The 27,063-nt window shown below is 42.3% G+C and overlaps 2 protein-coding genes and 1 long non-coding RNA gene across 6 annotated transcripts in view; 2 read left to right on the top strand and 1 right to left on the bottom strand.

Moving 5' to 3' along the window:
* LOC146458410 (uncharacterized) overlaps nt 1-11,536 on the top strand; it is a 37,950-nt gene extending 26,414 nt beyond the window's left edge. For all 3 annotated transcript variants that reach the window (XM_085090908.1, XM_085090909.1, XM_085090910.1), the window contains exons 16-22: nt 522-657; nt 3,353-3,864; nt 4,859-5,881; nt 6,324-6,963; nt 7,377-7,652; nt 8,183-8,445; nt 9,818-11,536. In XM_085090908.1, coding sequence (XP_084947034.1) covers nt 522-657; nt 3,353-3,864; nt 4,859-5,881; nt 6,324-6,963; nt 7,377-7,652; nt 8,183-8,445; nt 9,818-9,943 — 2,976 coding nt within the window. In that variant the 3' untranslated portion in view covers nt 9,944-11,536. The remainder of the gene's footprint in view (nt 1-521; nt 658-3,352; nt 3,865-4,858; nt 5,882-6,323; nt 6,964-7,376; nt 7,653-8,182; nt 8,446-9,817) is intronic.
* On the bottom strand, nt 10,361-26,328 carry LOC146458408 (ATP-binding cassette subfamily C member 4-like). The gene is made up of 7 exons (XM_085090911.1): nt 26,289-26,328; nt 20,821-21,372; nt 19,451-19,827; nt 17,564-18,888; nt 16,603-17,173; nt 15,573-15,709; nt 10,361-13,514 (listed from the first exon to the last, which is right to left on the bottom strand). The coding sequence occupies exons 2-7, from the start codon at nt 21,355-21,357 to the stop codon at nt 12,601-12,603; spliced, it is 3,861 nt and encodes a 1,286-aa protein (XP_084947037.1). The 5' UTR covers nt 21,358-21,372; nt 26,289-26,328; the 3' UTR covers nt 10,361-12,600.
* LOC146458409 (uncharacterized) lies at nt 13,493-19,597 on the top strand. 2 transcript variants are annotated; one of them, XR_014858272.1, is made up of 3 exons: nt 13,493-14,418; nt 19,376-19,403; nt 19,525-19,597. It is a non-coding gene; the product is annotated as an uncharacterized LOC146458409 (long non-coding RNA). The 2 variants fall into 2 exon arrangements; XR_014858271.1 differs by lacking the exons at nt 19,376-19,403; nt 19,525-19,597 and adding an exon at nt 17,139-17,350.
* Nucleotides 26,329-27,063: the final 735 nt, after the last annotated feature.

The raw sequence follows: 27,063 nt of genomic DNA, 5'->3' as shown, positions 1-27,063 counted from the left end.
TTGGACCCTTAACCTTACCCTAGCATTAGGTGATTGCGTTTCACGAATTTGATATACTGTATATAGCCGACGGAGAGATTAAGGCCATCTTACTATATGAGAGGGAGAGTACATTTCAGTCACGACTTATACAAAGTGCGAACTGACCCTTTGTCAATACATCTTACAAAAGACGCGAACACTAATAAGTACGACGTAAATGCGACCGGTAAAACCGTTATGTCCGGCCATCTTACTCGAGGCGCATTTTATGTAAGATGTGGCTTTTGCCCCGCGTAAACGACCTCTTTCTCAGACAGACCGATGGACGGACACAGAGACACAGAGTAGCTCACCCTGTGACCGTGTTGGTTCGTAGACGTGTAAAATACAGTTCGAAGTAAAAGATATGAAAATTTTCAATACATCCACGTGTGCAGTCGTGTTTCAGAGTCGTATCAGTTCTGTGTTTTGAAACATGTAGCAAATATCGAAAGGCTCCCATGTGGTGCTTATCGTCGTTTAAAAATTCCCATCAACAGGCAATTTCGCGTGTGGACTCTAGGCCGAAGCTGGAGCGCTACCTTAAGCGGTTTTGCCGGAGACTCATCTGTTGCGAGTTCTTCCTGAGTTTGAAACCTGTGCCGACGCCATGCCCTGATCAGTGTCAGGCAGATGGTAAGTGTTGCCGTTCTATTATAACAGCTGGGTGGAAACAAATATTTGTTTAACTTTTTTTGTTCAACTAAAAAAGTATCCAGCCAATCACAGTGCTCAAGTCAAGTAATGAACCAATGAGAACTCGAAGTTAAACAGGTGACCGGTGCCAGTGATCGAAGAACGTGCAACTGGTGCCAAGGGCGGGAAAATGTGTCACCGTTGTTTGGTGCGGGAAGATTTGTAACTGTTGCAAAGCGCGGGAAAACGTACAGTCGATGCCAAACACGGGAAAACCTGTAACTGGTCACAGAGTTGTTGACCAGCGCGGGAAACATGTAACCGAGTCAACCGGGGGTAAACGTGTTAACGCTGCCAGACGAATGTAGGTCACCATTTAATACTTTAACTTTCGTTCCTGATTGATGGAAAGAAGCCTCGTGTTGTCTGGTCGAGGCATTGCACGAGATTTTAGACTGAGCTCAGTATATACAAAACCAAACTAAACACTGGGCCCTAAATGTAGAACGTGGTCAAAAAAATCCACAGTCTGTAAATTGAAGACCTCCGGCGTACTGTTTTGCTTTAGAAATGAGAAGTCTGTCATTCTGCAGGGAAATGTCGCCAGTTTCCCCTTGTTTTTCATACTTTTTGCTGAACACTGTCAAGTCTACAGAATCTTTTTACAGGAAAAAACTAGGCCATTTTCGAGGTACTGCGAATCTCATTTTGAAAGCGCGACTTAGTGCAAAGCTTGAATAAAAACTTTGCACTTAGCCTCACTTTTCATAGTGAGGCTCAAAGCAACTCGGAAATTGCTTATTGTACCGAATGGAGTGTATGTAAGCAATTCAAATGACAATGGCGTGGCTGCCATGTTGGTGTACCATCACAAAAAAAAAAGCTAATGGGAAACTTTTAAAATAAACGGTGAACGGAAAGTTCGTAGGTAATGCGTGACACTTGCAATTGTATTAGTGGTATCGGATTGATATTGCAATAAATATCAAGAAGTGTCGGAATTGTTTGAAAAAACAGACGTTTCGGGTATATAACTCTTTTTCAGTGTGGAAGAAACCCGTTAGAATACGAAATTTATGTAAAGATGACAAGTGGAGGTGCGACTGGCCCCTTTCCAGCATATCTAGGATCCTCGTGTTGATCCAAAAGAAAATGTGTCCGAAACCTGTTGCCTTTTGATACCATTGTATTGTGGTTTACCACTTGTTTAATACCATAAACGGCTGCTTTCTTAGATAATTCTTTTTTCTTCCTCTGATAAAGGAGAATTTCATGTAAAATTGCTCATCAAACACTTCATTGCTGTCTTGAAAACAAACAAACAAAACAAAACATAAAGATTCGTTAAAAGTTGTTCAATCTTCAGAAGAAAAGAATCTGCTTTTAATTAATTCGTCGCTGAAAATATTAACTAGAAGTTGATTTCCGTTAGGTTTTATTTTTCAAATACCATGCTTAGACTACCACGGTCATTTTGAATTTTGATTGAAACTCAGTGCTGTCAAGAACATCGTAAAATTGGTGAATGTGCGGTCAAGTTTGAGATGGATATCTGTTAATGTAATGGAAATATAGTTCCTTCAAGTCTGAAACTTTTACAGGCGCTCGTACGGAAAAGGACAATTTTTATCTGCCGTCATGGAGAGGTCTGTAAAATTTCCTGATTTTTCTTCAAGACCCTCAGGCTGGGCTTTTTTTTATGTCCAGAAATGCACGCTAATGAGATTCATGAACTGTATGATACACATCACAAGGTGTCCCCTAATCTTAATTCTCACTAAAACACACATAATTCTGCCAAACATGAAGTCATATGAAAGCGACAAAAAGGCTTGTTTTATACGAAGTACCCAAATTCAGGGTTAGGTGCATTTCTGGACATAAGTGAAGGTAGCATAAAGGTGTATCGTCTAAAGATAGTTGGGGCTCATTTCACGTCTGCACCTTTTCCTGAAATGGAGAAAAATCATTCGCCGGGTCATGCTGTTGTGTCTGAATATTTATGAGAAAAGAGGTCATTTAATGCGCTTCATATTTTATGGTTGTTGTTGTTTTGTTTTACACTTACAACCGGTAGTTCGTTTTTCTCACTGTTCTCGCGTATCTCCAGTTAATTTATTAGTAACAAGAAATAATTTGACAGTTTGAAGTCAAAAGTTAAGTAAGGTATCATTGCTCTCATTTTTTTCCTTATAAGCGCTCTACAAAACATGTTCTGCAACTTAATTTGGTTATGAAATATGCTTTTTAATCTTAGGCAAACGGCGTGTCGTTTCGTTCGAGAAATGATAGATTTCGCAACGAAAATGCTAAGTATTGAGTTAAAAAAGAAAATTTCGAACAAAAAAGAAAACTAAGAAGTTTCCGACCGGGTACCCGTTGAGCTCATAAAAGGAAATCTCGTGAATCATTTATGAGGTCTCGTTGATTCGATCATTAAGCTTGAATTTAGCTAGACTTGCCGGCTTCTAATTCGAACGACAAATAAGATTATCATCGAAAATACGATCAAGTCGTGAAGGATCGCGGCGAAAGGCTTGTGGTTTTTCCTGACGTTTCGGCAACGATGTGACAATGGTTCTTAAGTATGTGTGCAGTTTAAAATCATTATGTTTGTCTCGACGTAGATTACTTGTTGGATGTGATTTTTAAATGTTTGACTAAAATAGAACACTTTCTTTAATTTGGTTTTTAGATCAAGGGAATTTACAAGGTCCCAAAGGACTCAAAGCCAAGAGATCACGCGAGTACTTTGAAGTCAAGCATCTCGGAGTCGAGAAAAAGAAGAGGGGAAGGAAACGGAAGTCAGAGTATTTACTTCCGGTGGAGCCAAACTCTATTGTTACCAGACCCCTAGTGGATAACGGGATTCCCACTGTGGGGTCGTCCTTTAGTGTGGTTCAAGGACAAACGATCTCATCAACAGTAACCACTATTGCGCCTGTTCAGAATGGTTCTACCGTGACTCAAACCCCAGGGGCTCCTGTAGTGACATCCCCAGGAGTTACCCCTGGGGTTTCTGTGGCGTCGATCACTGTAGGAAACCCGGGATTCCAAGTTCCCAGTAACGCAACGGTACCTCGTCCAGCCAACCCGACAAAAGGCGTCCCTATGCTTGCCCCCCAGGGAAAACTTCCCATGGCTCAACCCCACCGGGCCCCGGTGCCGATCAACGCTTTACCGGGAGGAAAACCGGTAATGAAAGAGGTGAGTCTTACTGTAGAACAAATAATCTAAACAAGACAAGAGCAAGGCTGATTTCACGGTCAGGGAAGTATATTTTCTAATATTTCGAAAGGCACGGCCTTGCTTCTTTAGGGTATGTTTCTTCAGTCTTACTGTGTATTTTTCTTGTTTTCGTTTGTCTTTTACTCAGTATTAAATAGGCTTCTTTCGATATATTAAAATTCAGCTTCACAATGAGGCCAAGAGTACACAAACAAAGGAAGTTGAATAATCATGTTGTTTGTGTCCTCTGGACCTCGATATCAAGTTGAATTTTAATATCTCGAAAGGAACCTATTGAAGGCACGATAGCCTGTACTAAATATATACATCTTATTCGATGGGTTTACATATTATACGCGCGGATATTTTGCGAGTTGCGGAGTAACGGAGTAATGAGCAAAATTCTACGACAAGATTTTGTTATTTTGGTTTCTCTTTTCTGGTAAGAGTGGTTAAATACACCAAGCATTATCTGTCCATCTAGCTGTCTATCAGTGTATGGCGTGTGCGAATGACGTAAGCAACACAGCAAGCCAGTGAATTGTCGTTGCCCGTTTTCGCTCTGTTGTAAACCGGTCAAACCGGGACACTACCGTGCATCATAGTCTTGTATTTTGCACGTTTTCTTGACTTAATTTGGTGAAATGACACAATAGTGGAATAATAAAAGTAAGTTAGCGTGTGCGTCGAGATACATTTTTTTGGATCTGAAAAGGGCTGGAGAGGGGGGGGGGGGGGGGGGGAGTTCACCAAACCCCAGAAAATTGTGAATGCTGTTGGTCAGTTTGTGATATGAATATTTGACATAAGCGGAAGCCTCATGGCACTCTAGTTTCGAAGACAGTCCTGACCCTATCGTTGTTGAACAGAAGATCAACACCATCATCCCATCCGCGTCTAAGTGGCGCACAGGGCTTCATTGTTGTACAAAAGAATTGCTGGTTTATTTTACGGTGTTATTTTGCCGTTTCAGGGAGTGCAGCCTCATAATCCCACCAGTGTACCTAACGCTCCACTTGGTGATGGTTCCAGTCGAATCGTGACTAACGTGTCTAGTCAGAGGTTTGCTACAAGCGCCACCAGCTCTGGTACTACCATCACATTCGGCCGCGCCCCGCCTAATGTCACCATATCAAACTGCATCCCTCCACCGCTCACCAAGATAGCCACCGAGGCCAGCAGCAGTCACGTGACTACCACGACCAACGTGACGGTCGAACCACCTAATCAGCTTGCAATTCACGCTGTGTCCGCGGTGCAGACGGCCAGCAGCGTCTCAGTTCCGCCGCCTTTCTCGTCCGGGTCTGTGCACGTACCACCGGTTTCAAGGCCTTCATATGGCACAGCCACCGCAGGGCAAATGCCCGTGGGCGCTGGGTACAGACCAGCGACCAGTCCTCCGGTGTATCCCCGACAGGTCTTGAGTGCAAGCCCTGGAGGAGTCATCCGCCATCCCGGGGTTCATCCAAATCCCCCGGGGAACCCGTCGGCGATTCAAGTCAAACCGAACAGTGGAACTCCTCCTCCGCCTCCTCCTCTAGTTCCCAATTCTCATGTAGCCCCGCAGGGAATACGTCCGCAGGGAATGTACGTCCCCGCTCAAAGCAGCAGCAGTAGTACTCCTATGCCACAGCCTCGTCCAGGATTACATTCCCACCCACCGTCTTACAACCCCATAGCAGTTAGAACCGGGGTGGTAAACCATCGTCCTCAAGGAACTGCTCCTCCTCCACTAAGCAGCTCCCCAGGCGTCCCTGGTGCACCTCCTCAAGCCGGTATGAGAGAGAGAGGAGTGTCTCAACCTGGGGCCTCTGCCATGTCACCACGGCCCATCATGCCCAACTACCATGGAATCCCACGTTCGATGAACCCGCCGAGAAACGCACCTCCGTCCATGAGGTTCTCAAATGTCAGAGGGCCCATGGGAGGTGGATTCGCTCGACAGCAGCCTCCGCCCATGCGTCCTCAGGGGGGTGCCCCAGGGGCGCTGCAACAGGTAAGACTGTCCTGGCTCGGCATCGGAATGTGTTCCAAATTTTCTTCTTTGTTCTGTTCTTCCTTCTTCGATTGCGTCTAAGACAAGTGAAAGACAAAATACTATACGTAGTTGTCACCTAGGACAGAACAGCGTTCACATTTTTGCAGATTTTAACTTAGGGAAAAGCATTATTGTCGCCTGAAAATAAAGGATGGCTCAGTAGCATTTCAATGTCACGCTCACGGATTTCATCCACAGACACAAAACTTAAAACCATCTTGAGGAGCAATCACGGTTAGCATACTACTTAGTAACTTTCATTTAAGTGCTTACGGCAACGAATATCGTACACATACACTTCCTCTTTGTTTTTGTTTTTTTGGCGCCTGAGATTTGCGGGATTTCGAAAATGTAGGGCAATCTTTTATGGTTGTTGTACTTACTGCTTTGTCTTTTTCAGAGTTTCAAGCTACGCTTTACAGTACCTACTGTGTCTGGCACAGTGGAGCAGCGAAACCTTGGATCCAACCCTCCTGTCACGTTCGTGGACTCGACATTAGTACCCAAATCGCGTGTCGGGCCAACACCGATAAAACCGAAGACTTCTATCGAACATCTACAGGCCCTAACAAACGCCACGAACCAAAACGCGATTAAGGAAGAACCGAAGATAAAAGTAGAACAACAAGAAGAAGAAAGGAAGGTGACTGAAGAAGAAGGAGAAGAGGACGAAAGTGAAGAAAAGTCGGAATCGCCTCCGAAAAGGAACCTGTGGTGGTTGAAAAAGAAGCGGAGAAAGCGCACACGACTGACGTACATCAAGACGAAATATCGTCGGAAGGAAGACGAAGGCGCGCCGAGTACTTCCGAAGTCGCTCCAATGGATATGGAAGTAGAGGATGATCCTGAACTCGACGTGGACGACGGTCTTCCGAAGTCTTCCCTAGGGGAAAGACCGAAACGAGGCCGACCGCCGAAGGGCGTCGGATTCCGATTTAAGGCCGAGAGTTTTTCGAACAGTGATCCCGACTGGGACGAGACTGAAGAAAGGAGAAGGGTTAAACCTGTGGTTAAGAAAAGAAAGGGACGCGTTAAGAAAGGTAATGTTATCAAATATTTACTCTTTCTTATCTTGAAGTTGTCTAACATTTTCCGCGCAACTTTTAAGCAGTGAACTTGCAAAAGCCACTCTGTTTTGGCGTAATCACTGACAGAAGTTGAAGTCCCTTTGAACACTCCTTACAGAAGGATTATTGGGATGAAAATGGAACTGTCACACTATCTGATACTTTCAATCATTATTACGGGCATCAAAACGGCTGTCAAAGGGATTGGATTAATATATCAGATATTGGGAGGGTCCAGAAAACTTGATGTATTCTATACTAATGACTAATGTGCCGTATTGTTTCCCGCAGAAAACGGGATTCGGTTGCGCGAGTTATTGTGCAATTATTCAGTAAACTCAATTGACAATTATTCCATTTAAAGTAATCTTGGAATTTTTCTTCAGACTCTTCTGAGGTTACGTCACCAAAACTCAAGTCTCCAGGCCTCGAAGGCCCGTCGCAAATTCCAGGCTTCTCCGGCATGAATATGATGCGGGAGGCTGGGAACAATGTTGTTGGTTCCACCTCGCCAATGGTTCGTTCGCCCCCAGTATCTCCGCGGTCTTTGCAGCGTGCGCAGGCGCTTCATGGACCAGGCATGTCTGGTGATAAGCGTATGACGTCACCCAAAGGTTCCATGTCTAAAATGATGCGAATGAGCTCTGGATCCGATGCAAGAGGTAGGTTGAGAAATGAAATATTTAATACCGTCTAAACAACCGAGTAAGTTATCCGTTTTGGACACTGACGGTTTCATCTGCGACTTGAAGCAAAGAGTAACCTAGATGCTGCCATGATTTGAAGGATGTGGGGGTCTGAGATTTGGCGGGCTTACTTTTGGAGGAGCCTCTGTTGAAATTTTAGGGAGCTTCAGATTTTGACTACGAGAACGAAATTGAGTACGAGGACGACTTTTCAACTCTAGTTTGCGCGGTTTAGATAACCGCTTATCACAAAGGGAAGCAGCGAGAGTTCTGGGGATGTGACTGATTTGAAATTTGAAAGTCGCACTCGTACTCAATCTCGTACTTGTACTCTGATCTGAAGGTCCCTTTTATGTTGATAGCTTAAAGTGCTGAATTCCGCTTAACAGTAACTGAGGATGTTGCAGTTTTACATGCATGTAAAATTTAAAGAAAAAATAAAATGCTGAGAAACACAAATACTCACGATTAGGTACACTGTAATTACGAGTTTGTTGTTTTTGCAGGTCATCACTCACTTTCCGCATCACGATACTCACCCTACTCTACCACTTCCCCGTCAAACGCACTCCACTCCCCCTCGGGTCAACGCTCGACGCGACCAAAGCCTTCCTGTGTTGACGTAGGCACCAACACGTCACTTCCGGGCTGTGTGAATGGCCGGTCACCTGACCTACCCGCCAACCCTGTCACGTGGTCTGTGGAGCAGGTGGTGAGATACGTGCGTTCCACGGACTGCGTAAATTATGCTAATATATTCTTAGATCAGGTAATTTCTCGGAGGATTTGATTATCGTAAATAGCATTGCGTACTTTTCGCTCAATGAATTTGGTTAACCTGTTCATGCAAAAATAAGAAAAGAAACTGTTATCCGCAGAAGTTGTCGGCGTGGATTTGCCTTTGTCGTGGAATTTCTTGCCGTGGTTTCATACGAACTTTATGCTGGTAAACTTTGGTGCCGATGCGAATTTCAAGGCGCTGGAAAGCGAAAGTGGTGTCAACTTTTTGCTTAAAGTGCATATGAAGCAAAATTTATTTTGGCGCAGTTTTAAACTCTAACGTTTGAAATGTAAGATTCCAAAGTTTGAGATGTCTAGGGTGAAACTTGGCGATTTAACAAGCGCCGAAAGTTGGACTATTTTGACCCGAAAAATGGTTGTTCAACTCGCGTGGTTAAAACACCACGTGACAACTTCCGCTGACGTAATGTTGGGTACAATGTGGCGGGTAGTGCGAAAGAGAAGGCTAGATGAGGGAGATATTGCATTGCTGGCGCCCCTAACAATGAAAGTTGTAAACAACAGGAAAACGCAGGGAGTTAGAATGCACCAGTCTCTGTCGTTGTAAGAAATCAGTGAGCGTAAACAAAACTATTGACTCTAGCATTACGTCACAAGAGAGAATTTCACAATAAACTCGATCCAGTCTCCGGATAATTTTTCGAGTCAAAATTGTCAAACTTTCGACGCTTGTAAGATCGTCAATTTTCACCCTGTACAACTCAAACTTTCGAATCTTACCATTTCACGCATTATATTTTATAACCACGCAAAAATACATTCCGCTTCATATGGGAAACTTGAGCCAAATTAGAACTTTTTTTCATTGATGTTAAACTCACACAGTGGTTGAACTCGAAAAGACCACACCACTTCCGGTTTGCATCCAGTTCCTTGTAATTCAGTTTTGTTAGTACAAAGAGTTTACGCCCCTGAATTTCAAAGAAAACAGAAAAAAATGGAAAAATCAGTTTTTTCGCGTGGGAACCTCGATTCAGGTTACAAAAACTGCTGGCTAATAGTTACTCTTGTTTTGCATGAAAAACGTCTATTTCTTGTAACGACCATGGCCGGACATCCAGTGCAACATTGCACTGAAACTTAGCGCATATCGACCTTATCTCAAAGAACAAATTCTCCTATCTTCTCCCCATACTTTTCTTATAAAAGTACTGGGAAGAAGTTATTAAAATATTAAGAAAATTCACCGTGGGTGATCATATCCTTAATTCTCATGACCTCAGGGGTTGAATTAGCATTGGTATTACAAGGAGAAATTTGATGTTGATCACTAGGTTCGTCCCAATGCATTTCTCAACCCATTTCAAGTCACTAATCAAATGTCACTGGTTCTTTGACAGGAGATTGACGGCAAAGCGTTGATGCTGTTATCACGTGACTCCCTGATGCAATTCACCCGCATGAAGCTGGGACCGACTCTTAAAATGTGCAGCTATATTGCTCAACTCAAACTTCGCGCGCGTTGACGCGAATAAGTCCGGAGAAACGCGTACGGTGATTCCTGCTCTTGAGTCGTGAATGTTTTAATATGTGAGTCGTAGTTCATGGAGCCAGTATTCGTCCTGTTGATCTCTACAGTACATGGATGACTGGAAGTAGTTTAAAGAGATTTATACGAAGACATTGTGTGGATGTAAAATCATAGTCCATCGAAAGTTTGCAACCAACTCTTCGATTTTGTTTCCTTGTCTAGTGAAAACTACGGCATATTCACGGCTCATTCTGTGACAAAATATTATGTGGAATGAGAAACGTAACGACTTGCCAGATGTTGGACTCGATTATCAGTCGCTATTCGGGGAGATGAGCCGAGGAAGTCCTCGATCCGAGATAACGGGATTCGAGCACAGTCAGATTTTCATTTTTTTTTTCGTTAACTTAGATTACCTTTCCCCCAGTCCTACTTTTATCTCTGAGATATGTGATCGATAAGCTCTCCTTCTGCGCGCCAGTAAAAAGGAGGGCCTTTCGTAGACTTTACAACAGGTTCGCATTCATTTGAAACCGGCAAGGTTGTTTGAAGGTCTTACCCTTATTGGTCAGAGAAACCAAAACGGGCAAGCAGACAATTACATGGCTCTGCTGGGGTAAAAACGTTCTAAACTATATCCTGGCCTTTGTACTGTATTCATAGGAGTAAATTGATAGCTCTAGTTTCAGTATTGTCCGTGGAGTTCCGTCCGTCAGGGATGACCTTGACTTCGCCACTTTGTTCCTTGGCAAAACGTATATGAAAAGGCCATAAGCTCTTTCGAGATTTTGTCACTGTTCTTGATTGGTAAAAACACAGTCGACACCATCGGGTATGCAAATCACAAGACAGTAACAAAGAACAGTATACACTAAGAGATAACTTTTCTGATAGTACTAAATAGTGTGGAAATGTTCGGATTCCATAACACTATTGCGGTCTCAGAACAGTATGAATTTCCCGGGCCACTTGTTCTATTTTAAGCGATTTTAGCGTTGGAGTAATTGAGTTTCCTACTGGGGCAAAAACGATTATAGATAATTAAAATAAGTAGTTGATAACAAATATACAAAGGAGAAGTAAATTTATTACGTTTCCCGGGCGTCAACCATACGTATTTACCTTGTGTATATATTCACACGATAGATGAACATTTTGATATTCCCCAAATATTAGAGAGTATTGTATTTTAAATAAAAGTAATTTTTGTGGTTTTGTTAATTAATTGCTAGTGGGACACGTTTTGGTCATATTTTTCTCGGAAATCGACGAGAGTGTATGAACATTAGTCGACGAGCACTCCCTCAATAAACAAGCCCTTTTATGCGACTTGGCCGCTCGTGTGGTTCGCCCGGTTTACTATCCCTAAGAAACAAGGCGACTGCTCATAGTCTAACGAACATAAATGAGGTCGGTTATGCGTCGGGATGAACGAGTAAGCTCGTGAACTTCCGTAGATTTCCGAGTTTGCGAAAACATGGGATGGGGCAGTGAAACATTTCGAGTGATCTTTGAGTAGTATGACATGTCCATTGTAGATAATAGTTTTGGCACTGAAGTGTTGAATAAAACTATTTTTATAATGCAATTCAAGTGCTGTTAACCGAGCAGTCAGTCGAGGTGTGTAACATTGCTTTACAAGTTGCACACTGCCAAAGCCGGTCCCGGCGCGTCAGGGACCGGTGAAGTCTCGGGAATTTGAAAACGGATATTCTGAGAAAGTTTAATAAGGCCTGTTGTTTGTAAAAGCCGCCCGAATCCTCAAAGACTCATAAAGAGACGAGTAATCTACAACAACACACGGTTTATTCCAAGAAAACTATGTCACAGCATACAACAAAGTTGGAAGTCAAAGTATCCCGTATATAAAGGGCTTGAATCTACTTCATATAATCCAAAATGATCTATAACACTCCATGTAAACACACTCAGTATAACACAGGATTTTACATCCTTGTCTTGTTTCAGGACTTGCATACTTCTTTTACGGCCTTTTGTCACGTCTTAAGAAACGATTCATTTTGGAGACGGATTCTTCGAACCACGTGACCCGAAACTCATTGACTGCGGCAAAGGGACAGCGGGATCAAATATATACACCACGTCTGATCCCAGAAAAAGTGAAACAAAGAAGACAATTTGTGTAAACAGTTGTGTCCTATTAGTTACCACAATAGGAAAACATCACTTAGAACTAAATGCTATACTGTTGATCAAACAGAAAGAGTAAATATTTGTTTATGATGTAATCTAACGCAAATGTCGGCTATCTTGAAGTGGACGTGAAAAGAAAATTTGTCTACATGGGCCGAGTTTGAAAAAGCAGGCACTTTCACCTCTTGTTTTCTACAAATCGAGCAAGTCCACTCAACACGCTCCTCTCCCTACTGAGTAGTACGTCATAGGAGTCAAACTCAGCAACCGTCCCCTCCCTTAAAACCAAAATCATGTCACAGTCTCTAATTGTGTTCAAACGATGAGCTATAGTGATGACCGTGGAGCAAAGACGACAATTTGTGTAAACAGTTGTAGCCCATTAGTTACCACAATTGGAAAACAGCACTTAGAACTAAATGCTATACTGTTGATCAAACGGAAAGAGTAATTATTTGTTTTTGCCTAAATGGGCCGAGTTTGAAAAAGCGGGCACTTTCACCTTTTGTTTTCTACAAATCGAGCAAGTCCACTCAACACGCTCCTCTCCTTACTGAGTAGTACATCATAGGAATCAAACTCAGCAACCATCCCCTCCCTTAAAACTAAAATCATGTCACAGTCTCTAATTGTGTTCAAACGGTGGGCTATAGTGATGACCGTGGAGTCTTGCAGTTTCTCACGCACTACGCTCCAGATCGTCTGTTCTGTGTCTGGATCCACATGCGCAGTTGGCTCATCCAAGATAATGATCTTGTTCTTCTGCAACAACACACGAGCCAAACAGATCAACTGTCTCTCCCCTACGCTGACGTTCGTCCCGTGCTCTAGTAACTCGTGATTCAGTTGTCCCTCGAGACTCTCAACAAACTGTTTCAGTCGCACTTGCTCTAAAGTTCGCCATAAATCAGCGTCTTGAAATTGGTCCATAAGATCTAGGTTCTTCCGCAGCGATCCACTGAAAAGGACAGGGGTTTGACCAAGAACTGATATATATCGTCGAGCTTCTCGAAGATTGAGTTCTTTTACTGGAACATCGTCGATTACTATTTGTCCATCAGAATCAGGCATGCGCAAAAGAGCTGCTACAAAAGATGACTTCCCTGCACCCGTGCGGCCTGCGATACCGATACTTGCTCCTCCTTTGATATTGAGATCGATGTTCTTCAGCACTTGAGGTCCCCCCGGATAGTAAGTCAGTGTTACGTCTTGGAATACAATATTTCCGTTGCTTGGCCAGTTTTTCGGGGGAAGTCGTTCAACCTTATATCCTGGTTCAGATTCCAGCTTGGTATACGTCATAACACGTTCAACTGACGTCATTAAATTTTCAACATCCGATGACATTCTGACAGCGTACTGCGTCGAGTCGACGATTTCAATGACGTAAACAAGTGCAAGACCGGCGAAAGCTAGTGACAGAATAGAAAAAAAGTGATTAATTCGAAGTTTGCAATCTCACTTTGTTATGGTGTGCAGATGGGAAATGTCATGTCTTGCAGCGAGCACGATAATGCCCAGCGAGTTCGGCGAAAGATACACGCGGGGAAACATGTATCCAATACCAAACGCAGGGAAACATGTAACAGGTGTCAGATGCGGAAAACAAATTTTCAGTGTAAAGCACCGGAAAACATGTAACGGGTGTTGAAACTTATACCAAGCAGGGAAAGACATGTACCCAGGCTGTGCCAAGCGCCAGAAAACATGCGACCAATGCCAAGCGCGGGAAAACATGTAGCCGGTGCCAAGCGCGGGAAAGCATGTAGCCGGTGTCAAGCGCGGGAAAACATGTAGCTGGTGCCAAGCGCGGGAAAACATGTAACCGGTGCCAAGCGCGGGAAAACATGTAGCCGGTGCCAAGCGCGGGAAAACATGCAACCGGTGCCAAGCGCGGGAAAACATGCAACCGGTGTCAAGCGCGGGAAAACATGTAGCCGGTGCCAAGCGCGAGAAAACATCTTTCAGTGTAAAGTGTACTGGGGCGCTTACCATTTGTATGGAAAAACCGGTTATTCCAGTGGGAAAATAAATGAAACAGTTCATTCCAACGGAAGTTTTTTTTAGAAAAAAGTAATGCCTTCCAATTGAAGGCATTAATGTTTTCTCTGTTTCACCTTTACGGCCTGAATTGTACCAAGAACCTGGATGCAGCACGAGAGCGCGAAACATCGCTTGTCAAAACATGGCGGGTTCTTCAGACAGCTACGGAAAAGTTATTCAAGTATACACTTGTGAAACGTGTTGGTTTTCATCCACCTTGCTTGCAGACTTCCTTGTACACAACTGTGAAACTGGGGGCACAGTAAAACACAGGTAAGAGTGATGGGTGTTTTTAAACGTAACTACTAGTTTTATTTCATCTTTTACGAGTCATGTTTGCTGCATGAGACCCGTTGGGAATATGTTGAGACTGATCTCCCGAAATATTCGTGAACTGATCGGTTGAGCTAAATGAAGATGTTGCAGAGAAAAGAATCACGTCTTCGTCTGCTTTTTCAAAGAAACTCATTTTCGTCCTCTAAAACCTCAAGTAGTCCAAGCAAAACATTGGCTGCCATGTTTGTTTTTACCCAGACTACTTCGGCATTCGTCATTTAAAGGATTCATAAATGGTACAACTCATATTCCTTTTCCGTTTTCTGAGGCGCGGAACGTCCAATACCACTTGTCGCAAAATTCTTACCGGAAATTGCATTCAAATGGTAAGCGCTCCAGCAAAACATGTAATCAGTGCCAAACACAGGAAGACATGTACCCTGTGTAAAGCGTTGGTAAACATGCAACTCTCCAGCGCGGGAAATCTTGCAAGTAGTGCAAAGCCCAGGAAAACGGGCAACCGGTGCGAGCTGCGGCAAAGCGCAGGAAAACTTACGTAAACAAAAAGTCACTGCGTTATGTTCTTTGTCTTGACTGCTTCGAAAATGCTTGCAGGTTTAACAATTATGTATCAGTTAATTCCAGCAGTGCACACCCTCTCCGGACATAAGTGGGGCATTTTTAACACATTGTCCGTCCCGGGTTTCGAGAATTAGTGTACCTCGTGATTTCGCCTCACAGCACTTACTTCCTTTCAATGATAAGTTCATCGGCAAAGACGACACATTTGTGATAACCTACGTCTAAGGAAACAAAATGAAATGGTAGATCCACAAAACGAAACGTTCACTGGAATAAACGATGGTGAGAAATAGGACTTATCTGAGACTTAGAAACATTAATAAATTAAACGTCGAAGTTAACTTCCTTTCTTAGTTGTAACCAGGAGTATTTGGCCAGCTCGTTTGTCTTCAAAAAACCTTTATGGAGGTGGGTGAGGGGATTGGCACTTCTAAAAATGACTGATCAACATTACAAATCACTAAGAGACAGAACAGTTTCGAACAGTTCCACTACCGCTGATCACTAGACGGTTAATTCGTTTGGCCTAGCTCATTCACACAGGATAATTTTTTTATCGTCTTACGTACCGGCATCTTGAGACATACGGATAGCCATCACAGCTACTGCACCAATGAACAGCGCACAGAGAAGATCTAACCGAACACCAAGCCACCGACCGCTTGCTACCACCATTATAAACGACTGATTGTGAGTGTCTTGATATCTAAATATAAAGAAACAGACGTCGTTCACAGGTACGGTCATACTCCCCCGGGGTGGGAGGGGGGAGTACTCCCCTATACAGGCTATACAGGTATGTGCGGCGCCAGGGATATGGTTTTTAAAACCGTTTGGTCTGAAATAGGGTATAGATTTTGACCATTTTGGTCGTAAAGTCTGAAAACGCTTATGGATTCTGGGGTTCAAAAGCCAGGTCTGAAAAAGGGTACAATCACATATTTTGGTCTGAAATAGGGTCAGCGTTTGGAGAACCGAACCACACACATCCACCAAAACGTCCACGGAGTACCCCTCCCATGCGGGTGGGAAAGGGTCATGTTGCGGGGACATTCATCAGGGGAAAAAGCACCGCGTCTACACACACAAGATGATGCTGCACGGATATGTTGCAGCAACACGTTACCCCGTGTGTCCTGTTTCCATACGGCCTATCGCTCGGATATTTTGTCCCGCTGAACCTTCCACTATACATTCCTTCTACCTGTCCGTCATTGCATGTGGTTTTGTCGCTGCTACATGCATTTGCGATATGACCCCTCTAGTTTTCCGGCTTTTGAGTTCTATGGGAGCCTTTCTGCAGTCGCGCAGCTTTTGTACTGTTGAAATGCGGCCTTTGTTCAGTTGTAGCATTCAGAAGCACATGCACTTGTGCCGCACTTTAACAGCCGTCTGACCACAATCTATCGGGTATAATTTATGCTCACGTTTTGCAACTCTTTCTAAAACCTGTGTCTAATTGTTAAGCTGTTGAATTTCGCTACCTTTTCCCAACCTACAAGGGCGCAAAAAGGCACCCTTTTCGTACCCTCCCGGTATAGCCCAATGCATTGAGTCCCTCCCCCCTCTCCCTTCCCGGAACAAAAACACCTAACTTGCCTGTAAAACTGGTCTAGAAAATCAGTCTGCTTTCCTCGTGTACGAATCGTGTCCAAACCATTCAGGGTCTCAGAAATGTGAGAGAAAACTGGGCTACGGCAAATGGATTCCAGTCTCTTCAACTCCCGCGAAGTCTGCAAATAGTACTTTACAATGTAAGCACCAATCAAGGCCAACGGTAGAATGATAAAAACGACCCAGAAATTCGCAACTGCTGGCACAACAGTTGACGCTAAGAGAAGGAGAACTAACTGAAGTGAACTAAGAAAGATTTTGGGTAATAACTCGTCCATGCAGCCCACATCTTTGGAGAATCGGTTCAGAATTCGTCCCACGGGATTCGTATCAAAAAACAGGATCGGTGTGTGTATCACTGCTGCCACCATCTTGTCGTGGAGACGCTCTGAGCATCGCAAAGTGGCCAAATGAAAGGCAAAGGCGCGGATAAGGACAAATATAAAGGCAGCACCTACAAGGGAACCGTACACGGCAAGGTTGGTCGCGTTTTGTTGATCGGTTTGTTCTTTCTTTGTTAGGTATGACAGCCACACATCAGGAGACACTAAGATTGCTATAAGGAAGAAAAGAAAAGGACAATTACTGTAGGTTATTAATTGCACCCAGTGGCACTAAATGATGCGCTTACTTACTTACTTACTCACTCACGCTCGCCTCTTGTCTTCTTTTCTTCCTCCCTCCCTTCTGCCCACCCTCGCTTGCTTCCTTCCTTTTTTCGGAAGGACGAATGTTCTCCGCGCTGTCCCTCCCTCCATCTCCCTCTCTTTCTCTCTCTCTTCGTTCTTTGGAATTCAAGAGAAGGAAGGAAGGGAAAGAGAGAGGAGGGGAACATTCCTTCCTCCTTCCTCCTTCCTCCTTCCTTCTTTCTTTCCTTCCTTATTTCCTTCCTGATTTTGCTCTAGCAGCTTGAAGAGAGAAAGTGATTCTACAAACAATGACCAACCTTGGGTGAAGAAGCAGAAACTCGTTCCTGCCAAAATCACTAAGAAATGAATGCCGCTTTTGAAGTAGTCCCAGTATAGCTTAGATGACACCGCTCCGATAGCGCGATCCTCCGGCGGCATCACAAGACTCTTGGCTTGACTGTCTGATGTTCCATTACTAGCACTGATATCGGGCAATAGAGCATCCTTGCCATCTTCTACCAACTTCTCATCTACCTCAGTTAAAGACTTTTTGAAGAGAGGATCAACTGTTGTACTCAGAATTCCTTTACCTTGGAGCTCACTGAAGCTGCCCTTTCCCAGCACACAACCTTGGTACAATACAATCACGTTATCGGCTTTTTTCATGTGCTGTTCCTGATGGGAAGTTAATACGCGAGTTTTGTGTCCCAGAAGGCCTGTGATGCAATGCGTGAAGATGTAATGCCCAACTTTGACATCAACAGCACTCAGAGGATCATCCAACAAGTAAACGTCTGCATCGGCGTAGACTGCGCGTGCCAGGCTTACTCTCGCCCGCTGGCCTCCACTCAGAACGGCACCGCTTTCTCCAACAATGGTTTGATCACCGTCGGGCAACAGCTGGATGTCTTCCGATAGGGCGCAAGCTTCAGTTATTCTGTTATACCTTTTTTCATCGTATGGTTGACCAAACAGAATGTTTTCTCTTATCGTTCCAGAGAAGACCCAAGCTATCTGCGGCAGGTAAACAAGAGAGCCTAGACAGCTAATGTTTCCGCTTGTATCTGAGACTTCGCCGGCGATTGCGGAGAGAAGCGTGGATTTACCGCTTCCCACCGATCCGGTAATGACTGTCAAACTTGATGCGATCGCATGCAGCTCTACATTTTGCAGAATAAAATTGTCCCTGTTATCTTGTTTGCATGTCAAATTTGTCAAGCATACAATTGTCTCCGGATCTGCGAACAGCGTGTTGGCAGTGAAAGCTTTTTCCTGAAAATCTTCGTTCTTATTATTCTTTCTTGTTGACTCCGTTAACTTGCTGTGCTTGTTTGATTGCTCTGTGGTCTTGCACCAGCCCTTTATAGGAAGATTCTCCAAGAGAAGGAAATTTTTGATCCTCTTCAGTGAACTATAAGCTTCGGCTATTTGCAACAGTCCGAGAGCTACATAGAAAGAAATACTCAGCCGCAGTACATTGTTGAAAGAGAGAAGCATAAACACATTAACGGGTTTGAGATGCCGACCAGTCAGTACAAGAGTAATAACAGACAACAGGGTTGCTATAGCTCCTGAAGTGAACTCCAAGGCGCCAAAAACTGACAAAAGGGCACTCTTCTTACGTAGAATGCTGATCTCTTGTCTGAAATGAAAATCGATAGAGAGAAAGTAAATTAATAATAATAATAATAATAATAATAATAATAATAATAATAATAATAATGATAATGATAATGATAATGATAATGATAATGATAATGATAATGATAATGATAATGATAATGATAATGATAATAATAATAATAATAATAATAATAATAATAAAAATAACCCTTTATTTAAGTGTCATCGTATTTTGCGCAGAGCACTAATTGGTGACACTCTCTAGATCGAATTGAAATTTGGAAATGTTGATTTTTGAGGGGAGGAGAAAAGGAAGTTGTATAGTGATTATAGTGTATAAGTTATTGCTAGTATATTTCTTCCCACCCACCCACCCTGGAAATGTATTTTACGCGAGCGGCAGAAAAGTTAATTAAACATTGGTCGGTGTTGTTTTATCGTACATAGTGTAATTCTTAAAAAACTTCTCTCTGTGCCAAAAACGAATCGTTTTTTCTATTTGCTAGGGCTGAGTTCGAGAATGCTGCTGCTACTGTGAGTAACCTGCCAGAGCACATAAAATATATTTTCCCCCTACATACCTCCTTGCTACTTTTATCTTTTCTCGACACGCATTTTCCCACGTATTTATTTTAATGGCACGAATTCCGCACAGGATCTCATTCATCATTGATATTCGACGATCAGACACAGCGGCAGTGCGTAGGCGCAATGAACCAGCAACAGAAGACAACAGACCGAAGAATGGCACAAGAAATAGGAGAAATGTCATTCCCACGAGAGCCTGCCAACCAATCAGATAACAGAATAAGGATGACACCACGATCAAGTCTATTGATGCTGTGACCAAGCTGAAAGGCCATTTGGTGTCTTCCAGTCTTTGAACATCGTTGGACACCAGGTCGATGACGCGACCAGTTTTATACTTCATCAACGTTTGTTTGCTTAGAAAGCAAATCTGTTTTGAAGTAAGATATAGAATGCAATTTAGAAATCAGACTTTGACGGCGGACTCATTGGCAAAGAAGTGAGAGGAGAGACGGTGGTCAAAGTCGGCGGAAATCTTTAGTGTGCGGTGGAGTTGGCACATCTTAGAATCCGGATGGGTTGTGTATTTCACGGGCGAAAGAAAAATCTACGCCCCTTCCCGACCGATCTACCTCCGGTTCTCCGAGGATGAGTCAGGGGTTGCATATCCAATCTAAATACTCCTTTAAAAGTGTTTTGCTTCTCATTGGTTAAAAAAGTGGCGCGATTTTTTTAATCACAGCAAAACCAACGCAAACGCCAAATACATTCAGCATTCAAATGAAAACAGCTCTAAAGATGGTTATTGATTGGTTTGTGTAATACAGATAGCTAGTGGTCAGTTTAAGAAATAAATATAGTAATGGCGGTTTTCAGTTTTAAGTAATTACTGGAATTACTGGAATTTTTATTACTGTTTACAAAATGTTTACAAACGTAAACAGCTCGATGAACCAATCACAATTCGAAGCAAAATTAATGCATGTCGTTTGTGTTTTTCCCGCGCTTAGCGCCGGTGACCAAGTCACGATTAGTTTTGGTCTTGCTTTTCATTGGTTGAGAAAGTAGTGCGAGAATTTTAAACCAATCACGGAGCGTAGTGGAGCAAAACCAAAACCAATCTCGTGTTCAGAGTCCTCAGCCTTTTTAGCCAGCGGGTGGGCGCCAGGAGAGACTCTGGGGACTTCCAGAAAATTTTAATTTTTTGATTGGCTACTCCGTGAACGGCTTCCATTGTTTTACCGCAGAAATCCTGCGGTGATAAAATTCCAGTTCCCCAGAGTCTCTCCTGGCGACTAACCGCTGGCCAAAGAGCCTGAGGACTTTGGGTACGACATTGAACCAAAACAAGCGCGAAATTACTTTCGAACTTAAATTCGATCTACTTGCCGGTCACTCCCTGTTTGTGTATTCAATGACTTACTTTTCGGTAAATGATGCCCTTTATTGCACTACTCAGCCTCACACCCAGAAGTTCATTTTTGAAGCCAAATTGATGCATACTCATACTCTTTATGAATGCGTTGAAAGCCATAGCTACTGCACACAAGAAAAGAAGAGGATTGTTTCTTGCCTGTTCAGCTGACCCCAGAGCAGATATCAAATATCCGAGAAATAAAGGTTGGAAAATACGGCCACAGGAATCCAAAATTCCCGTAAACATGATGAAAATGAGATCATGAGGCGAAACCATCTTTACAATGCTTTTCCAGAGCTTTGGACTCTTGCCTTTTTGCTTGGAATTATCCAATTCTTCGTTCCAGTTTGTCTGAAGTTGTTCGGTGGCCAATCGGGTGGTGTTTTCTTTCGAAAGAGGTAAAAAATCTCTCTGTTCTAAAGCTTGTTTACTGCCTTTTGTGATGACATTGTTCATCCATTGAAAGAAAAGAAGAGACAACAAGCCGACTTTTTCCTCACTGCCTTCGGTGGGAATCTTCTTGTATCCATTTCTCTCAGTCATGACTCAGGAATCTAACTGATAGAAAGATAACGTATAAATTCTATGCAAAAATGGCTGCCATAATAATAATAATAATAATAATAATAATAATAATAATAATAATAATAATAATAATAATAATAGTAATAATAATAATAATAATAATAATAATAATAATAATAATAATAATAATGATAACAGGAATCTGTAAAATCACTCAGGTTTTAATAGAATCAAACTGTATGTAGTAGATTTTATTCTTTTAAATAATAAAGTTATCATTACATATATAATAATAATAATAATAATAATAATAATAATAATATAAATTATTATTATTATTAAGATTATTATTATTATTATTATTATTATAAACTTCCCAGAATCCCTTGCACCAGAAAAATTGAAATGTTAAACTGAACTTTGAAGCCAAGGGGGTGACATGATCACACCCAAAACGTGTTTAATTTAGGGCCGCAGTAAAAACTACTGCTTTGGCGGTAATTGTGTCTACCCAATACCACGTGTCTGCCCAATAGTCACGGTAAACCTAGTCTGGACTAAATTCTTCAAGCAACTGATCAGTTTCCTGGAAAATGATACCCTCAGTCTAGACCAAAACTCTCTGATTGCTATACCCTATCCCAGACTAAGCTGCTTGAGAACCCTATCCTTCCAGCGCCATAGCTTATATAATTACAGCATGGCTAAAAAAGCTACTATCAGCTTTGCTACTATCGCAAAGAAATCAACTAATTATCAAAAAATTCTATAACCGGCTATGTGAAAAACGAACTACATTCAATAGATAGAACATGAGGAAATACATTCAAATGAGAATGGTGTTTAATTCAGTGATCAGTTTCCTGGAAAATGATACCCTCAGTCTAGACCAAAACTCTCTGATTTCTATACCCTATCCCAGACTAAGCTGCTTGAGAACCCTATCCTCCCAGCGCCATAGCTTATATATTTACAGCATGGCTAAAAAAGCTACTATCAGCTTTGCTACTATCGCAAAGAAATCAACTAATTATCAAAAAATTCTATAACCGGCTATGTGAAAAACGAACTACATTCAATAGATAGAACATGAGGAAATACATTCAAATGAGAATGGTGTTTAATTGAGTGAGTGACAGAGGCTAACTCGGGAAAAGGAAATTCGAGTGCTGTTAAGAGGAGTCCAACGTATGACTTTCCGATTACTAATTCGGATGCGCAATGGAATAATATGGTTTATTTTATATTCGAAGGCATACCAAACTCAAAATTGTACTAGCTTTCAACTGAGTACTTGGCCCAACCAGGTGAGCGGTGAAAGCAATTCAGTATGCTCGTTTGCAAAGGAGAGACCGAGTGGAGTCGCAAAGCATGAGTAACGCGTCTTTTTAATTTGAGACGCTCTTTGACCAGGCCTAACCTGGGTACCAGTAGCCTGCACAACAGGCGTTATTTTTTCTCGTTTTTCAAGCGAACGTGAGGCAAGCGCGAGTGAAGGTGTGTTTGCGGAATGGTGGCATAATTATGCGAAGTACGATTCATGCGGAACGACTTGTCAAAAGTTGCGCGCGCAGAATACCGGAAGTGAAAATGCAGCGGAAATTCGTTCAAACCGGAAATAAAAGCTGTAGGAAACATTTGTTTTTATCTCGAAATTTTGCGCGGTCACCAAATGCATGCCACATTCACTATGCCACTTGAAAGAAAGTTATCCAGTGGAATTTTCTGTGGGTGAAAAAATGCCTTTTATGAAGTAACACAAGGTCTACTGGATAACTTTTGACACTTTTCGTCATACTACCAGAGGATTTAAAGAATTTAGGTTATTTTGCAACAAAGCAATAAGAAAGGTACGTCACCAACTCAGTTTTTGAGATAATTTACAAAAACTGATATTTAGGGGTCCTTTTTGTAGCCGTTTATTTTTTGCTTTATGTGTAAACAAGTTAATTCACACGACGAGATTCATGAGGTTCTGAAAAAGCAGACCCCTGACTGATTTTGCGAAACGTCATGTTGATCATATTGATCACTTGTCTTCAATGGAAGCGATATTTTAGAAAGTCGCTTTTGTTTTGCTACTCTCAATTGATGTTGTTGGCCGATTATCACCGGGTCGTATCCATGGAGCACAACTTACAACTTTCTTGATGTGGGGCAGTAATGTTTAAAGGGGCACCGCACGGATATTTCTCTGTATTTTGGTTGGCACTGTGGTTCAAATATTTGACAAGGTACCTTTTCGCTACTAACATCAAATTGCTCTTAGAGCACCGAGAAGAAAATACCAAGTGATTTCCCTTGGGAAGAACAAACTATGATCAGTTTTTTTTGGCAATTTCTCCAAATATGTTGGAAGAACTTGAAAAAATTAGCCAAATCGAATGTTTCAAGTTCTCCCGGGAAGACAATCTATTCAAACGCCGTATCAACGTCGGTAGTCAAGGTCACAACGAACTTTCACTCCAGCGAACAGGAACCTGATATTAAATGGTGAATTAAATTCTTTCCTTAAATAAAACATGGAATAGGATAATGAGTTATTTCGAGGCGCTCATTTCAATGTGATCGAAGCAACTTGTTCGTGTAAACAAACACTTAAGTCAATTTTAGGTCACTTAGCGCGCGATCACGCAAAATTTCTTCAAATTGGTCGACTGATTCTGAAGCGCTCGCTAGAAAACCCAACCAAACTTTTAATGTACGTGAAAATATTATACCTCAAGGTTTCAAAACCAGAATTTGGGGCAATTTGGAGGATTCCCACTTATCAAGAGCTCGATTTTAGTTTTGCCTATAAATTTTCGTATCCGTGAACTCTTGTCAACTGACCATTTAGAATCCGCTTGATAAGTGTTGACTTTTCATTTCAGAACCAGAAATCTGTCCTAAATAGAACGTTAGATGTCCATTTTATAAAAATTGAACGTTAGATTGCCGATAGAATCGCTTTTTTGGTTACGCGAAGCAGTTTTTTTCTAGCCTGTTCCAGGCTCCTAGAGAGAAGCGCGAAGGGGAGGGCGAGGGGACGAAAACGACGGGGGTGGGGGAGAGAAAAAGAGGCCCCCCTCGTTTTCGTCCCCCCGCCTCTCCTTCGTTTTCGTGCCCTCTCCCTCTCCTTCGCGCTTCTCTCTAGGAGCCTGGAACAGGCTAGTTTTTTTCGGGCGGTCGATTTTCCCTTGTGAGGCGGCTAATTTCAGCCGTCAGACGGGCGAAATCGAAAATCTCGAAAAAATCCAAAAATCGGCCGTATTTCGAAAAATAAACCCCAGCAGGTTTGTAAACTCATTGATATCTATCTACAGACTGAAAATGAGGGTAGGTTAGGTTTTCGACTGTGGCCGCGAATTTTCGATTTTGCTTGATTCTTCGGTGCATTTGCTCTTAATTTGATATATAGCTTGTTGGGGTTTGAAGAAAAGTTAAGATTTCGTCGCTGGTGAAAGGTGCCACTGTTTAGTACAAGTGTACTATTGTAAAAAAAGTTCGTCTGAGGGATTGTAACCGGATCTTAAAGTCAGTACGATCAGTTCGCGCTCTCAAATACCACAAGGGACAAGTTCTTTTTTTCAAGTTGAGCCAAAATTTGTGACGGGCCTGCACGACTGCAGCAGTTCGTAAATAAATTGGTAATAAAGCCTTCAAAGGTTAGCTCTACTAAATGATGTTTATCTTGATCATGAGTGGAAATACTCAAATATACTGAATGCAGGGTTTTTTTACTGACCATTCTGAGCCGTTGGGATTAGTTTTCGATATGCCATTGTAGTGTATGCTAGCTCTGTGGCATTTGTCGCTCGCGTGGTCTGCTCGAATTTCATTCTATTATGTCATTTGATTGACCAATGAGAAAACAAAAGCTTCTACGTCACGGAAATGGCTTTGAGGCTGGGGGTTCGCAATATTTCGGCGGACGGAAGCGACAGCCGGAAATACGTCTGCGGTCGCACTGGCTACAAAAGTTATTACATCCGACCTTTCATGACGAGATTCACGAGGTTCTGAAATAGAAGACCCGTACTGATTTTGCGCTAGTGAACAGCGAAACGTCACAATGGCCGTATTGCGTGATCACTTGTCTTCATTGTAAGCAATGTTTTAGAAACGTCGTTTTTGCTTTGCTACTCTTAATTGACGTTCTTGGCCGATTTTTACTGGGTCGTATTCGTGGAACGCAACTTACAACTTTTATTGATGTGGAGCAGTAATGTTTAATTCACTCATACTGTCAGCTTGAGGTAAACTTAACCGGCCACCAAGATTACAATTATGCCCTTGGCGCTGATAATTAGAGGTATCTGTATTCCTCCAAAGAGGCAAAGTTTGTTTAATTTTTTTTAGGGGTCTAATGAAGTCAGAGGAATTTCACGTTGCGACTGGGTGATAATTGTAGAAAAAAGTCAATCAACAGTAGCGAAATAAAAGCGGCGTCCTAGAACATTGCTTCCATTGAAGACATTGAAGTGTTCAAGGGACTTGTTATCATTAAGGCCATATTTAATATCATTGAAATGCAAATGTGACATGCAATAACTTAACAATCACGCTGTTTACGCAAGGTAGACGGAGCGGATCACGATTTGCAGTTTATCGAGTTCTTATGTTGATGGCAGTGTAATTAAGAAAAAAAAAATGATAGGCGCATATTTGGTTTACCATCCTGTCTAAATATACTTAAGATATAAAGTTTTTACTTCCTCGAGTTTAGAAAAAAATGCATCTAAAGCTCGGCCTAGCTTGCAAACCAGGAGTAATATTATTACTTGCTAGGGCGTGAGAAATACCCTACAGACTTGTGAGGACATCAAGCGCTTAGTCGTAAAGCACTGAAAAGGAATTTGGCGAAAACAACTTGAGAAGGACTAAACGGTTACTCTTCAATCTCCGATTGTGCACCACTAAAATGGACTGCAGCGAAAATAATGTTTCTTATTGGAGATTGAACTTACCTTCTACTGTAGATAAGTCGTCGCCAGATCCTCAAGAAAATAAAGGGACTTGTTATCATTAAGGCTATATTTAATATAATTGAAATACAAATATGACATACCCTACCGTCCCCGCAATCATGTAGCCACCCTTTGTCTTTATCAGGCAACGGAGCGCAGTTTATGTGCAAGCTATTCAATATTGTCTCAATCATATCCACTCATGCTGTTTACTTATTGTAGATATCATACCGCAAGATTTGGGTCGCTGATACATAGAGGTATTTGGACTCCTCTAAAAGAAAGCAAGCAACTTGTAAAAGAGAAAATTTCGGTAGGGAAAATATGTCTATCCATACTAAACGCCTGATCTTTACTACAATTAGTTTAACTGATCAAGTATTTAGTGACGCAAGCAGAATTTCCTGTTACGACTGGGTGACTATAGGCCAAGAACATCAATAAAGGGCCGAGCAAAACAAAAGCGACTTTCTAAAATATCCGTTCCACTGGTCACAAGAAATCAATAGGAATTCATTCGAGTTTAAAAATTCACAGCAGCGCATGGAATGTGCTTTCCATTGGCAAAGAGCTTTTGCCGTGTAGAAAAGGAGCTAGTTTCTAAAGAAACTGTGGTGTTGCCGGTGTCGTTGCGAGAGTGAAGACGAATGTTTGTTTTTATGAACATAGTTGATGAGGTAGTTTGGTCAGTAAGAGATTTCAAAGCTGAGGCTTCGAGTGTGAACACTTCATCAGAGCAGATCACAATTTGCAGTGCATCGAGTTGCTATGATCA

This window comes from Pavona decussata, unplaced genomic scaffold (assembly GCF_977016875.1).
Source record: "Pavona decussata unplaced genomic scaffold, jaPavDecu1.1 SCAFFOLD_233, whole genome shotgun sequence".
Lineage (NCBI taxonomy): Eukaryota > Metazoa > Cnidaria > Anthozoa > Scleractinia > Agariciidae > Pavona > Pavona decussata.
This window is presented reverse-complemented; position numbering and strand designations above follow the sequence as displayed.